General features: G+C 47.5%; 1 protein-coding gene across 2 annotated transcripts in view; it reads right to left on the bottom strand.

The window, feature by feature from the left end:
- Nucleotides 1–422: 422 nt before the first annotated feature.
- The window catches only part of slit1a (slit homolog 1a (Drosophila)), a 328,910-nt gene continuing 316,972 nt past the window's right edge, over nucleotides 423–12,360 (bottom strand). The window contains exons 36-37 of one of the 2 annotated variants that reach the window (XM_085994232.1): nucleotides 10,622–10,833; nucleotides 423–3,187 (exon numbers count right to left, since the gene is read on the bottom strand). In XM_085994232.1, the coding sequence (XP_085850358.1) occupies nucleotides 2,949–3,187; nucleotides 10,622–10,833 (451 nt within the window). In that variant the 3' untranslated portion in view covers nucleotides 423–2,948. Of the gene's footprint in view, nucleotides 3,188–9,455; nucleotides 9,626–10,621; nucleotides 10,834–12,360 lie in introns of those variants that run through there. The other variant, XM_085994233.1, reaches the window with a different exon arrangement.

Genomic DNA, 12,360 nt, shown 5'->3' with positions numbered 1-12,360 from the left:
TGGTGTTTTTCTGTTATTCCAGCAACAGTCGCAGTCATGCTGTGCTTATTCTGAGCATTCCTAATGTGTATATTTTATTAAATCTTATTAAAACATTACGTGGATATTTCCCCTGTCCCGTGTCTTTCTTGCAGCGTTTATTTAGCGCATATAGGCGAGGTCGCCAGGGAAGAATACTGAAGCTGCCCCTCATTGGCGCAGTTGGCAGGTGTGGCTGAGGTCCCAGGTTAAAGAAAGACTTGCATTTCTGTAGCGCCTTTCACGACCTCAGGACGTCCCAAAATGCTTTACAGCCAATGAAGTACTTTTGAAGTGTAGTCACTGTTGTAACATAGGAAACGCGGCAGCCAGTTTGCGCACTGTCAGTCAAATTCCCATCTCAAATATTTTTATGAACTAATAAATAAGTGTTCAAAGAATTATTTTTTAAAAACACAATTTTTTATTGCCCCAATTGTTTCTCTCCTGGGTTGCTCGCAACAGTGCCCTGGAAATTAAACTTCAATTCCTGGAGACTCCAGGGCAATCCAAGAGGGTTAGAATCATAGAAATTTACAGCACAGAAGGAGGCCATTCGGCCCATTGTGTCCCTGTCGGCCGAAAAAGAGCTCTCCAGCCTAATCCCACTTTCCAGCTCTTGGTCCGTAGCCCTGTAGGTTACAACACTTCAAGTGCATATCCAAGTACTTTTTAAATGCGATGAGGGTTTCTGCCGCTCCCACCCTTTCAGGCAGTGAGTTCCAGACCCCCACCACCCTCTGGGTGAAAAAAGTTCTCCTCAACTCCCCTCTAATCCTTCTACCAATTACTTTAAATCTATGGCCCCTGGTTATTGACCTGGGTTGGCAGCCTAACTTCGGAAGGTCTGGACTTCCACTGGGGGACGGGTTCCACGGGCGCTGGTTTCCCTCCGGTACTTTACCGATGTCTGCCTAGCCAGGATAAGTGCAGAATGAAGGAGAGAGCAGCCAAACACATTCTCTCCGGCAAAATAACTTGCAATGGGAGCGGAAACCGTTCCGAGCTGTAGCGCTGAGGTAACTTGCAATGGCTGCATTGCAACCCTGGGTGATGATCAACCATGGTCTGGCTGGAACGCTCACTTTAGCAATCGAACCACCCACCGCACTTGAGAGAGCATTTTGTATTTATGTTCTTCACCGAGAAGTCTTAAGTGTAACAGCTTGCTCTGACTTTTTAAATAATATTTTATTATTTTATATTATAACCATACAACAAACCTGGGTAGCCAAGCATCTCACTGTAATAAAAAACCTTATACCATTTGTCCAGTTAATTTTGCATTTGCTTCCATCGCACAAGGATTCTGCAAGGTGCTCTCGTTGAAAGCGAGCCAGCCCGCCATTGCTCGCAGTGCTGCCTACACTGCGCATCGTGTGTTAACATCGAGGATGAGGCAAAGGCTGCAGGGCGTTACGTGGCAGTGACACAAGACGGGCGGGGGTAAGGACATCATGTGTGAGGACAATGCTCGAGACGTGTCGTAACTTTGACCCACCTTCCCGTCTGTGCAAATTTTCATTTGTGTGAATTTTTTGGCTCATTGAGATGAGGGATATTAGTGCTGGAGGGCGGAACTCTCTCAGGTATCCAGTGTCAGGAACAGCACGGGTTAGATACGGAGTAAAACTCCCTCTACACTGTCCCACCAAACACTCCCAGGGCAGGTACATCAGGGATTAGATACGGAGTAAAGCTCCATCTACACTGTCCCACCAAACACTCCCAGGGCAGGTACAGCACGGGTTAGATACAGAGTAAAGCTCCATCTACACTGTCCCACCAAACACTCCCAGGGCAGGTACAGCACGGGTTAGATACAGAGTAAAGCTCCCTCTACACTGTCCCATCAAACACTCCCAGGGCAGGTACAGCACGGGTTAGATACAGAGTAAAGCTCCCTCTACACTGTCCCATCAAACACTCCCAGGGCAGGTACAGCACGACAGCACGGGTTAGATACAGAGTAAAGCTCCCTCTACACTGTCCCATCAAACACTCCTGGGGCAGGTACAGCACGGGTTAGATACAGAGTAAAGCTCCCTTTACACTGTCCCATCAAACACTCCCAGGGCAGGTACAGCACGGGTTAGATACAGAGTAAAGCTCCCTCTACACTGTCCCATCAAACACTCCTGGGGCAGGTACAGCACGGGTTAGATACAGAGTAAAGCTCCCTCTACACTGTCCCATCAAACACTCCCAGGGCAGGTACAGCACGGGTTAGATACAGAGTAAAGCTCCCTCTACACTGTCCCATCAAACACTCCCAGGGCAGGTACAGCACAGGTTAGATACAGAGTAAAGCTCCCTCTACACTGTCCCATCAAATATGAGAGAGGGGATGTGTCACAGAGGCTCCTAGTTGAGGGATTCTGCAATGTAAAGGCAGCTTTCATTCCTGTTTGTCATTCACCGCGAGAAAGAGCAATGCTCGTTTGGATTGTTTTTTTCTGCTGTGATTTACCCGCATCCCCTCCCCAGCCCGCCAAACCCTCCCCCCCCCCCTTACACTGACCATCAGAGAAACCACTCCGCAAGAATGAAAGTAAGACAAGAGACAGACCGTGTCGGCAGTGCCGGATTGTGATTGCTCCCCAGCCCGCCCCACTCCCCCCACCCACCATTCGGTACCACGTCCAGATGCTCCAGGGTTTCAGTTGCGATGTTCTGGTTCTGTTGATGAAACGGACTAGTTTTTTTTTCTCTTCTGAATGTTCAATTCTATCTCGCGTCCGGGGAGGACCCGCCGGATCTGACGATGCTGTTCCTCTTTTTGTTGTTGTTTCAAACAAGTCTTATTATACAAATAAGTCACCGTCCTTTATCGATTTTGCTGGTTGGCATTTTGTGTGTGTGTGTGTGTATGTGTGTTTTAATTTTAATATATATAATATACTCTGTCTCGGGCGGGCGACCGACGGGACCTACAGGCACCGGGTGCAGCCGCACTTGATGCTCTTCTCCACCTCCTCGCTGAAGCTGGTGCCGTCGCTGCACTCGAAGGTGTATTTCCGCCGCTTGACCCTCAGCGCGATGCAGCAACCCCGGCCCTGGCACGACCCCTGACACTCCACCCAGGACACCCGTCGGGAGCTCTGGCAGATGGTGTAGCCCCTCTGCAGCTGGTAATAGTCCCGCACGGGCACCCCGCCGCACTGCGCCTCTGCAAAGGTTCGTGGGGAGGGGAGACAAAAAAAAAATCAATCAGCACCGTCTGGAGACGCCCGTCATTCTGGGCGCAGATTACGCCGCTTCAAAGGTCGGGGAGGGATTCTGGGTGGAAGGGTGACTGCAATCAATGTTATAATAGCAAAATACTGCGGATGCTGGAAATCTAAAATAACAACAGAAAACGCTGGAAAAACTCAGCAGGCCAGGCAAGCATCCGTGGAGAGAGAAACAGTCAACGTTTCAGGTCGAAGACCTTTCGTCAGAACTGAGAAAAAAGCAGGAAATGGAAAGCAAGTTTAGGGGCTGGGAAAATGGGGGAGGGGATGAAAGAACAAAAGGGAAGGTCAGTGATTGGATAGAAAGCAGGAGAGATTGAGAGACATTAAGAGATATTCAAGGTGAGAGGAGATGGTAATGGGACAGGTTAAGGAACAAAGGATGGCTCTAGATGAAGTGTGAATTGCGCTGGCAGAATGGAGGACAGCTGCCCTGTGGGAGAGAAGAGAAAACGGCCAAACAAACAAAAATCAATCAATGTTGCCTTCAGGCTGCACAGCCGTGCAGCGCTCTATAGCTCCCGCGCAGCCAGCTCACCCGCCTTTAGACAGGGCTAAATGCGCGGTATTTTAAACGGGACCGTGCACCCCCCCCCCCAAAAAAATTAAAGGGAACATTGACTGCAACGCGCCCGAGTCTCCTCGATCTGTCGCCCCCGTCCGTCAAACCCTTCCCCGCCCCCCCGATCCAATCTCCACCCACAAGCCCCCCCATGCGAGTCTGCTAGTTCTGGGGGGGGGGGGGGCGGGTGGCGCCGGCCGGTTTCTCAACACCACAACTGGATTTTCAAGCGAGGCACAAAATTAACTTTTTTTTTTCCTGGTCTTTTAATTAGCAATTTTTTTGAGCGTTTTTTAAAAAAGGTTATCCTCGCCGAGACCTGCTCTGTATTATCTGTATCTTTTAATGATTATTATGGCATAAGCATTAGTCACATTAAAAATTGAAACGCTTCCCCGATTCCACCGTGCCTGAAGTGAATGAAGGATGATGAAATCAGTTGAAGCTTTAAATTTGCGTTCTTAAAGAATGAATTTACTGGAGAGGGATCAGAGTTTCCTTGGGCCCCGATTGTTTACACTGATTATCTCCGTAACCTCCTCTAGCCCTACAACCCCCCTGGATCTCTGCGCTCCTCCAATTCTGGCCTCTTGAGCATCCCTGATTTTAATCGCTCCACCATTGGCGGCCGTGCCATCAGCTGCCTGGGCCCTAAGCTCTGGAATTCCCTCCCTAAACCTCTCCGCCTCTCTCTCCTTTAAGACGTTCCTTAAAATCTACCACTTTGACCAAGTTTTTGGTCACCTGCCCTAATATCTCCTTATGTGTCTCGGTGTCAAATTTGGGCTGATTTAAGCTCCTGTGAAGCGCCCTGGGACGTTTTACTACGTTAAAGGCGCTGTATCAGAACAAGAAATAGGAGCAGGAGTCGGCCATTTGGCCCTTCGAGCCTGCTCCGCCATTCAATAAGATCATGGCTGATCTTCTACCTCATCTCCACTTTCCTGCACTATCCTCATATCCCTTGATTTCCTTAATATTCAAAAATCTATCGCTCTCTGTCTTGAATATACTCAACAACTGAGCCTCCACAGCCCTCTGGGGTAGAGAATTCCAAAGATTCACCAACCGCTGAGTGAAGAAATTTCTCCTCATCTCAGTCCTAAATGGCCGACCCCTTATTCTGAGACTGTGACCCCTGGTTCTAGACTCCCCAGTCAGGGGAAACATCCTCCCTGCATCTACCCTGTCAAGCCCTGTAAGAATTTTGTATGTTTCAATTAGATCACCTCTCATTCTTCTAAACTCTAGAGAATATCGGCCTAGTCTACTCAATCTCTCCTCATAGGACAATCCCAGGAATCAGTCTGGTGAACCTTTGTTGCACTCCCTCTATGGCAAGTATATCGTTCCTTAGGTAAGGAGACCAAAACTGTACACAATACTCCAGGTGTGGTCTCACCAGGGCCCTATATAATTGCAATACGACATCTTTACTCTTATACTCAAATCCTCTTGTAATAAAGGCCAACATACCACTTGCTTTTCCAATTACTTGCTGTACCTGCATGTTAACTTTCAGTGATTCGTGTACAAGGACACCCAGGTCCCTCTGAACACCAACATTTCCCAATCTCTCACCATTTAAAAAATACTCTGCTTTTCTATTTTTCCTATCAAAGTGGATAACTTCACATTTCTCCACATTATATTCAATTTGCCATGTTCTTACCCACTCACTTAGCCTGTCTATATCCCCTCGAAGCCTCCTTGCATCCTCCTCACAACTTACATTCCCACCCAGCTTTGTATCATCAGCAAACTTGGATATATTACATTTGGTCCCCTCATCCAAATCATTGATGTAGATTGTGAATAGCCGAGGCCCAAGCACTGATCCTTGCGGTACCCCACTAGTTACAGCCTGCCAACCCGAAAATGACCCATTTATTCCTACTCTCTGTTTTCTGTCCGTTAACCAATCCTCAATCCATGCTAGTATATTACCCCCAATCCCATGAGCCCTAATTTTGTTTAATAACCTCTTGTGTGCTAGTTACAACCTCAGAAAACTCTAACAGATTTGTCAAACACGATTTCCCTTTCATAAATCTGTGTTGACTCTGCCCAATCCTATTATTATTTTCTAAGCGCCCTGTTACCACGTCCTTAATAATAGATTCTAGCATTTTCCCTACTACTGATGTCAGGCTAACTGGTCTGTAGTTCCCCGTTTTCTCTCTCCCTCCTTTCTTAAATAGTGGGGTTACATTTGCCACCTTCCAATCTGCAGGAACCGTTCTAGAATTTATGGAATTTTGGAAAATGACAACCAATGCATCCATTATTTCTATAGCCACCTCTTTCAAAACCCTAGGATGTAGGCCATCAGGCCCAGGGGATTTATCGGCTTTCAGTCCCATTAATTTCCCCAGTACTATTTTTTTACTAATACTAGTTTCTTTCGGTTATTCATTCTCGCTAGAGCCTTGGTTCTCCACTATTTCCAGGAAGTTTTTTGTGTCTTCTGTGAAGACAGACACAAAGTATTTGTTTAATTTCTCTGCCATATCCTTATTCCCCATTATAATTTCTCCTGTCTCAGCCTGCAAGGGACCCACGTTTACTTTGGCTAATCTTTTCCTTTTTACATACCTATAGAAGCTTTTACAGTCTGTTTTTATGTCTCTCGCTAGTTTACTCTCATATTCTATTTTCCCTTTCTTTATTAATTTCTTGGTCCTCCTTTGCTGAATTCTAAAATCCTCCCAATCCTCAAGCTTACTACTCTTTTTGGCAGCATTATAAGCCTCTTCCTTTGATCTAATACTATCTTTAACTTCTCTTGTTAGCCACGGTTGGACCAATTTTCCTGTGGGGTTTTTGTGCCTTAAAGGAATGTATATTTGTTGTAAATTATGTATTAATTCTTTAAATGCAAGCCATTGCTTGTCTACCGTCATACCTCTTAATGTAGTTTCCCAATCTACCGTAGCCAACTCGCCCCTCATATCTACGTAGTTTGCTTTGTTTAGATTTAAGACCCTAGTTTCGAATTTAACTAAATCACTCAAACTCAATATAAATTTCTATCGTATTATGGTCACTCTTCCCTAAAGGCCCCTTTACTACAAGGTTATTAATATAATAGAAGTTGTTGTTGTCGTCGATTTACGCCCGGCCTATTCCAATGAGGTCAGGAGAATATTTGGGGCTTTATTTCACATCGGAAAAATGGGCACAGCTTGCGGCATCTTTTCGGGTTTAACTTCCGGGTTGTGTGCACGGAGGTCACTCCAGGCTGTGGTATTAAAAATCACAGTGGCTGCTTCTTTTGAAAATGATTCTCCCTCGAAGTTTCTCCTCTCCCGAGGCCCACAATTTGACCGAGAGGCCATCGTTGACGTGTGAGTCTACAGAGTGTCGGTGGGCTATTCTACAATGGAAGGCACCACAGCTCGGTCTGACCTCAAATGGCATCCGTATTCCAGGAGCGTCGGGGGGGGGGGGGGGGGAGGAGGGACGGGGCAGGGGTCACTGGGTCATGGAGCATTAAGCCTGGCTTGTTTTGCTATTGTCCCCACCCCCACCCAATCCATCTTCTTTCTCCGTGCTGATTCAGTCCCATACCAGATGGTGCATTCAGCCACCGAGCCATTGGGTTTTGCTCACCTCGAGAGCCGTGCCTCGATCTATGCCTCCTGCGCCGTCTCCTTCATGTACTGGGGGTACGTGAATACTGACTGGTAGTTGTCCTCTCCGATATCCGCTGCTTCTCTCCGGCTCGGGGATGGTCGTATTGCCGCGGAGGTTTTGATTGCATGACTTCCCGCCTTCAACCCCCACCCAGTGCACTCTCCCGCCATTGATCGCTCGACACGTCCATCTTCGTGATGTACGGCCAATTGGAAAGCCAACAGACACTTCATTGGATCCCATTGGTGATTCTTTCATACATCTCCAATATTTTTATAACTAGTCAATAACTACTTAAAAATTAATTCTCGGGATGTGGATGTCGCTGGCAAGGCCGGCATTTATTGGCCATCCCTTCTTGCCCTTGAGAAGGTGGTGGTGAGCCGCCGCCTTGAACCGCTGCAGTCTGTGTGGTGAAGGTACTCCCACAGTGCTGTTAGGGAGGGAGTTCCAGGATTTTGACCCAGCGACGATGAAGGAACGGCCAATATATTTCCAAGTCAGGATGGTGTGGAGGGGAAAAAGAAAATGAAAAAAACCTGCCCTGGGAGTGTTTGATGGGACAGTGTAGAGGGAGCTTTACTCTGTATCTAACCCGTGCTGTACCTGCCCGGGGAGTGTTTGATGGGACAGTGTAGAGGGAGCTTTACTCTGTATCTAACCCGTGCTGTACCTGCCCTGGGAGTGTTTGATGGGACAGTGTAGAGGGAGCTTTACTCTGTATCTAACCCGTGCTGTACCTGCCCTGGGAGTGTTTGATGGGACAGTGTAGAGGGAGCTTTACTCTGTATCTAACCCATGCTGTACCTGCCCTGGGAGTGTTTGATGGGACAGTGTAGAGGGAGCTTTACTCTGTATCTAACCCGTGCTGTACCTGCCCTGGGAGTGTTTGATGGGACAGTGTAGAGGGAGCTTTACTCTGTATCTAACCCGTGCTGTACCTGCCCTGGGAGTGTTTGATGGGACAGTGTAAAGGGAGCTTTACTCTGTATCTAACCCGTGCTGTACCTGCCCTGGGAGTTTTTGATGGGACAGTGTAGAGGGAGCTTTACTCTGTATATAACCCGTGCTGTACCTGCCCTGGGAGTGTTTGATGGGACAGTGTAGAGGGAGCTTTACTCTATCTAACCCGTGCTGTACCTGCCCTGGGAGTGTTTGATGGGACAGTGTAGGGGGAGCTTTACTCTGTATCTAACCCATGCTGTACCTGCCCTGGGAGTGTTTGATGGGACAGTGCAGAGGGAACTTTACTCTGTATCTAACCCGTGCTGTACCTGCCTTGGGAGTTTCTAATGGGTCTATTTAATGAACATGAAAAATTCACACAAATTAAATAAACTATTCAGCATTTGCCCTAAAACTTACAAAGGACCAATCGGGTGAATGATTGTGACTCACTGAACTCATTTCCTGAAGGGTCATTACAGCCAGCACACAGCACAGATTTTTATCACACCAGCCTGATCTCTATTTAAAGCCAAACCACACACGTGAATGGTCAATATTTTACTCAGAATGCCACCCAGTCTGCCAAATTATATTTTTATTGACATATTTCCTCCTGTCCTCACCACCGTATCCCAATCCGAGTGGTTTTGCTCTTCTGACATAGGAACAGGAGGAGGCCATTCAGCCCCCCGAGCCTGTTCCGCCATTGAATCAGATCATGGCTGATCTGTATCTCAACCCCATTTACCTGCCTTGGTTCCTGATCTCTTGATACCCTTTACCCAATAAAAATTTACCGATCACTGTCTTGAAAGCTCCAATTGACCCCCAGCAGCCACAGCCTTTTTGGGGGGAGAGTTCCAGATTTCCACTACCCTTTGTGTGAAGAAGTGCTTCCCGATTTCACTCCCGAACGACCCGGCTCTAACTTTGCGATCACTACTCTGGCAGGCCATCACTCCCAGTCTCTGCTCCAAGGCTATTCCGACACGAGCCTGGAATGGATTTTGTACAGTCGCTGCTGTGACCCGGCCTCACCGTTAACCCAAACAATCCGGGTAAGTTAACTTTTTTATTAAAAAAAGATAAAAATGAATAAAATAGCTCGATCCAGGTAATTTCAATTCTTGCTGAAAATGAAAGACTTGCATTTCTATAGCTCCTTTCACGACCTCGAGACCTCCCAACGTGCTTTCCAACTAGTCCACTTTTGAAAGGTTCTTACAAACTGTGAGACAGAAACAAATACTAATATTACAATAATAAAGGTGTTACTGTAATATTAGATTTTGAATAGTTTTAACTATTTAATATAAGATAGTCACTAACAAATCCAATCGGGAATTCAGGAGAAACTTCTTTACCCAGAGAGTGGTGAGAATGTGGAACTCGCTCCCACAGGGAGTGGTTGAGGCGAATAGTAGAAATACATTTAAGGGGAAGCTGGATAAACACATGATGGAGAAAGGAACAGAAGAATATGTTGATGGGGTGAGATGAAGAGGGGTGGGAGGAGGCTCGTGTGGAGCATAAACACCAGCATAGACCAGTGGGGCCCAATGGCCTGTTTCTGTGCTGTAGACTCTGTGTAATTCTATGTGAATAAAAATTTTAAAATATGTATTCTCCTTTACCTGTCTGTTCTTGTTATATTTACTATTTTTTTAACTTTGCACTATTTATTAAAAATCGTGTTCCAGCTTTAATTTATTATTTTTTTCCCAGGTTATGTAACTTTCTAACCTGGTTAACTCTGCCTGCTCCACGCTTGCAATTGAGAACACCCAGCATTTTAAATCAGTCCCAAACTGCAGACACCAGCCCGTCAGGCTGTTTCTAAAGAAAGACTTGCATTTCTGTAGCGCCTTTCACAACCTCAGAACGTCCCAAAGCGCTTTACAGCCAATGAAGTACTTTGGAAGTGTAGTCACTGTTGGAATGTAGGAAACAAGACAGCCAATTGTGCACAGCAAGCTCCCACAATGAAATCACCAATCAGAGCTTGTTTTTAAAGCGTTGGTTTCGGGATAAATATTGGCCCGGACATTGGGGATAAATGCCCCGCTCTTCTTCAAAATTCCCCGATCATTTAGCGCAGACTCGGACGATTCTGCCCGATTGCACTGATATAACTAGTGGTAAAGAAGCAGGAGACTCGACCCTTTAAACCTGTGACCTTCTCCCCTCCCTCCAGCTCGTCACGAGCCCCGCGCTGAGCCCTTACCTTGGTCGCAGAGATCGCCGGCGTAACCGTTCTCGCACTCGCACTTGGCTTCTCCGAGCTCGGAGATCTGACACCGGCCGTGCTGGCACTGCAGCCTCTTGCAGGGGTTGAACAGCTCCTCCTGCTGGTTGCAGAGTGCCCCTCTGTGCCCCTCATCGCACTCACAGCGGTATGTCACCACGTCCAGCGCCACACAGCTCCCATGCATGCACCTGGGGCACAGAACGACACACACGGTTATCTGCAGGACAGTGTAGAGGGAGCTTTACTCCATCTCTAACCCGTGCTGTCCCTGCCCTGGGAGTGTTTGATGGGATAGTGTAGAGGGAGCTTTACTCTGTATCTAACCCGTGCTGTACCTGCCCTGGGAGTGTTTGATGGGACAGTGTAGAGGGAGCTTTACTCTATCTAACCTGTGCTGTACCTGCCCTGGGAGTGTTTGATGGGACAATGTAGAGGGAGATTTACTCTGTATCTAACCCGTGCTGTACCTGCCTTGGGAGTGTTTGATGGGGCAGTGTAGAGGGAGCTTTACTCTGTATCTATCCTGGGCTGTACCTGTCCTGGGAGTGTTTGATGGGGCAGTGTAGAGGGAGCTTTACTCTGTCTCTGCCCTGGGAGGTAAATCAGCTCCAATCTCTGTATCGATATACCTCAACTTGAGAAGTACACGTGTGTTTATTTCTTCCCTTCCTCTCCAGACTCCTATTTGGGGGGACGGGCTCCACAAGTGCTGCCAAATACCTGACCCCCAGTGGCATTTTTTCATGTGTGAATGGGGACAGTTCGGCAGGCTGATCGACCATGAGGTGAATCACCGCTGAACCTGACCCTGTTCCCACTCCAAGGTGAGCACGCAGGTGCACCTGCCGGCAATCAGGAGCCGGGCCCCTGGGTAGATTTCTCCTCTCACTGACCCGGTGTCACTGAGATTAGTTGTAGCAGTTCCACTTAATCCAACTAACGCTGCACAGACTAGCAACGCAACCTGGTTCCTTCTGGTCTGTATGCCTCTGTATCACACAGGGTGATGCCATTACCAGCTGAGCAAATGGTGGTGGCGAGGGTGGAGGGCAGAGGAGGAGGAGGAGGAGGGGGCAAACAGGAGCTGCGAGGGCTCATTGTGCATCCACCTCCTCCACGATGCAAGCTTTGTCTCTGGATGTTCAGAGACGAACACTGACACCTGGTGGCTGAGGCAGTAATTTCAACCACTCACAGTCACTATCAGACACCTGTAATTACGGTTTCTCATATTTGATGGTTTATATAAAAAATAAAGCCTTTCAGGGCCTGAGGACGTCCCAAACACTTTACAGCCAATGGAGCACTTACTGAAGTGTAGTCACTGTTGTAATGTAGGAAATGTGGCAGCCAATTTGCGCACAGCAAGCTCCCACAAACAGCAATGTGATAATGACCAGATCATCCGTTTTTTAAGTGATGTTGGTTGAGGGATCGATATTGGCCAGGACACCAAGAGAACACCCCTGCTCTTCTTTGAAATAGTGCCATGGGATCTTTAACATCCACCCGAGAGGGCAGACGGGGCCTCGGTTCAACGTCTCAGCTTAAAGACGGCACCTTCGACAGTGCAGCACTCCCTCAGCACTGCACTGGGAGCGTCAGCCTGGATTTTTGTGCTCAATGCATTTCTGGAATGCGCTGCCTGAAAGGGTGGTGGAACTAGATTCGATAGTAACTTTCAAAGGGAATTGGATAAATACTTGAAAAGGAAA

This window comes from Somniosus microcephalus, chromosome 8 (assembly GCF_052327205.1).
Source record: "Somniosus microcephalus isolate GS21.2 chromosome 8, FLI_Smic_1.0, whole genome shotgun sequence".
Taxonomy (NCBI): Eukaryota; Metazoa; Chordata; class Chondrichthyes; order Squaliformes; family Somniosidae; genus Somniosus; species Somniosus microcephalus.
This window is presented reverse-complemented; position numbering and strand designations above follow the sequence as displayed.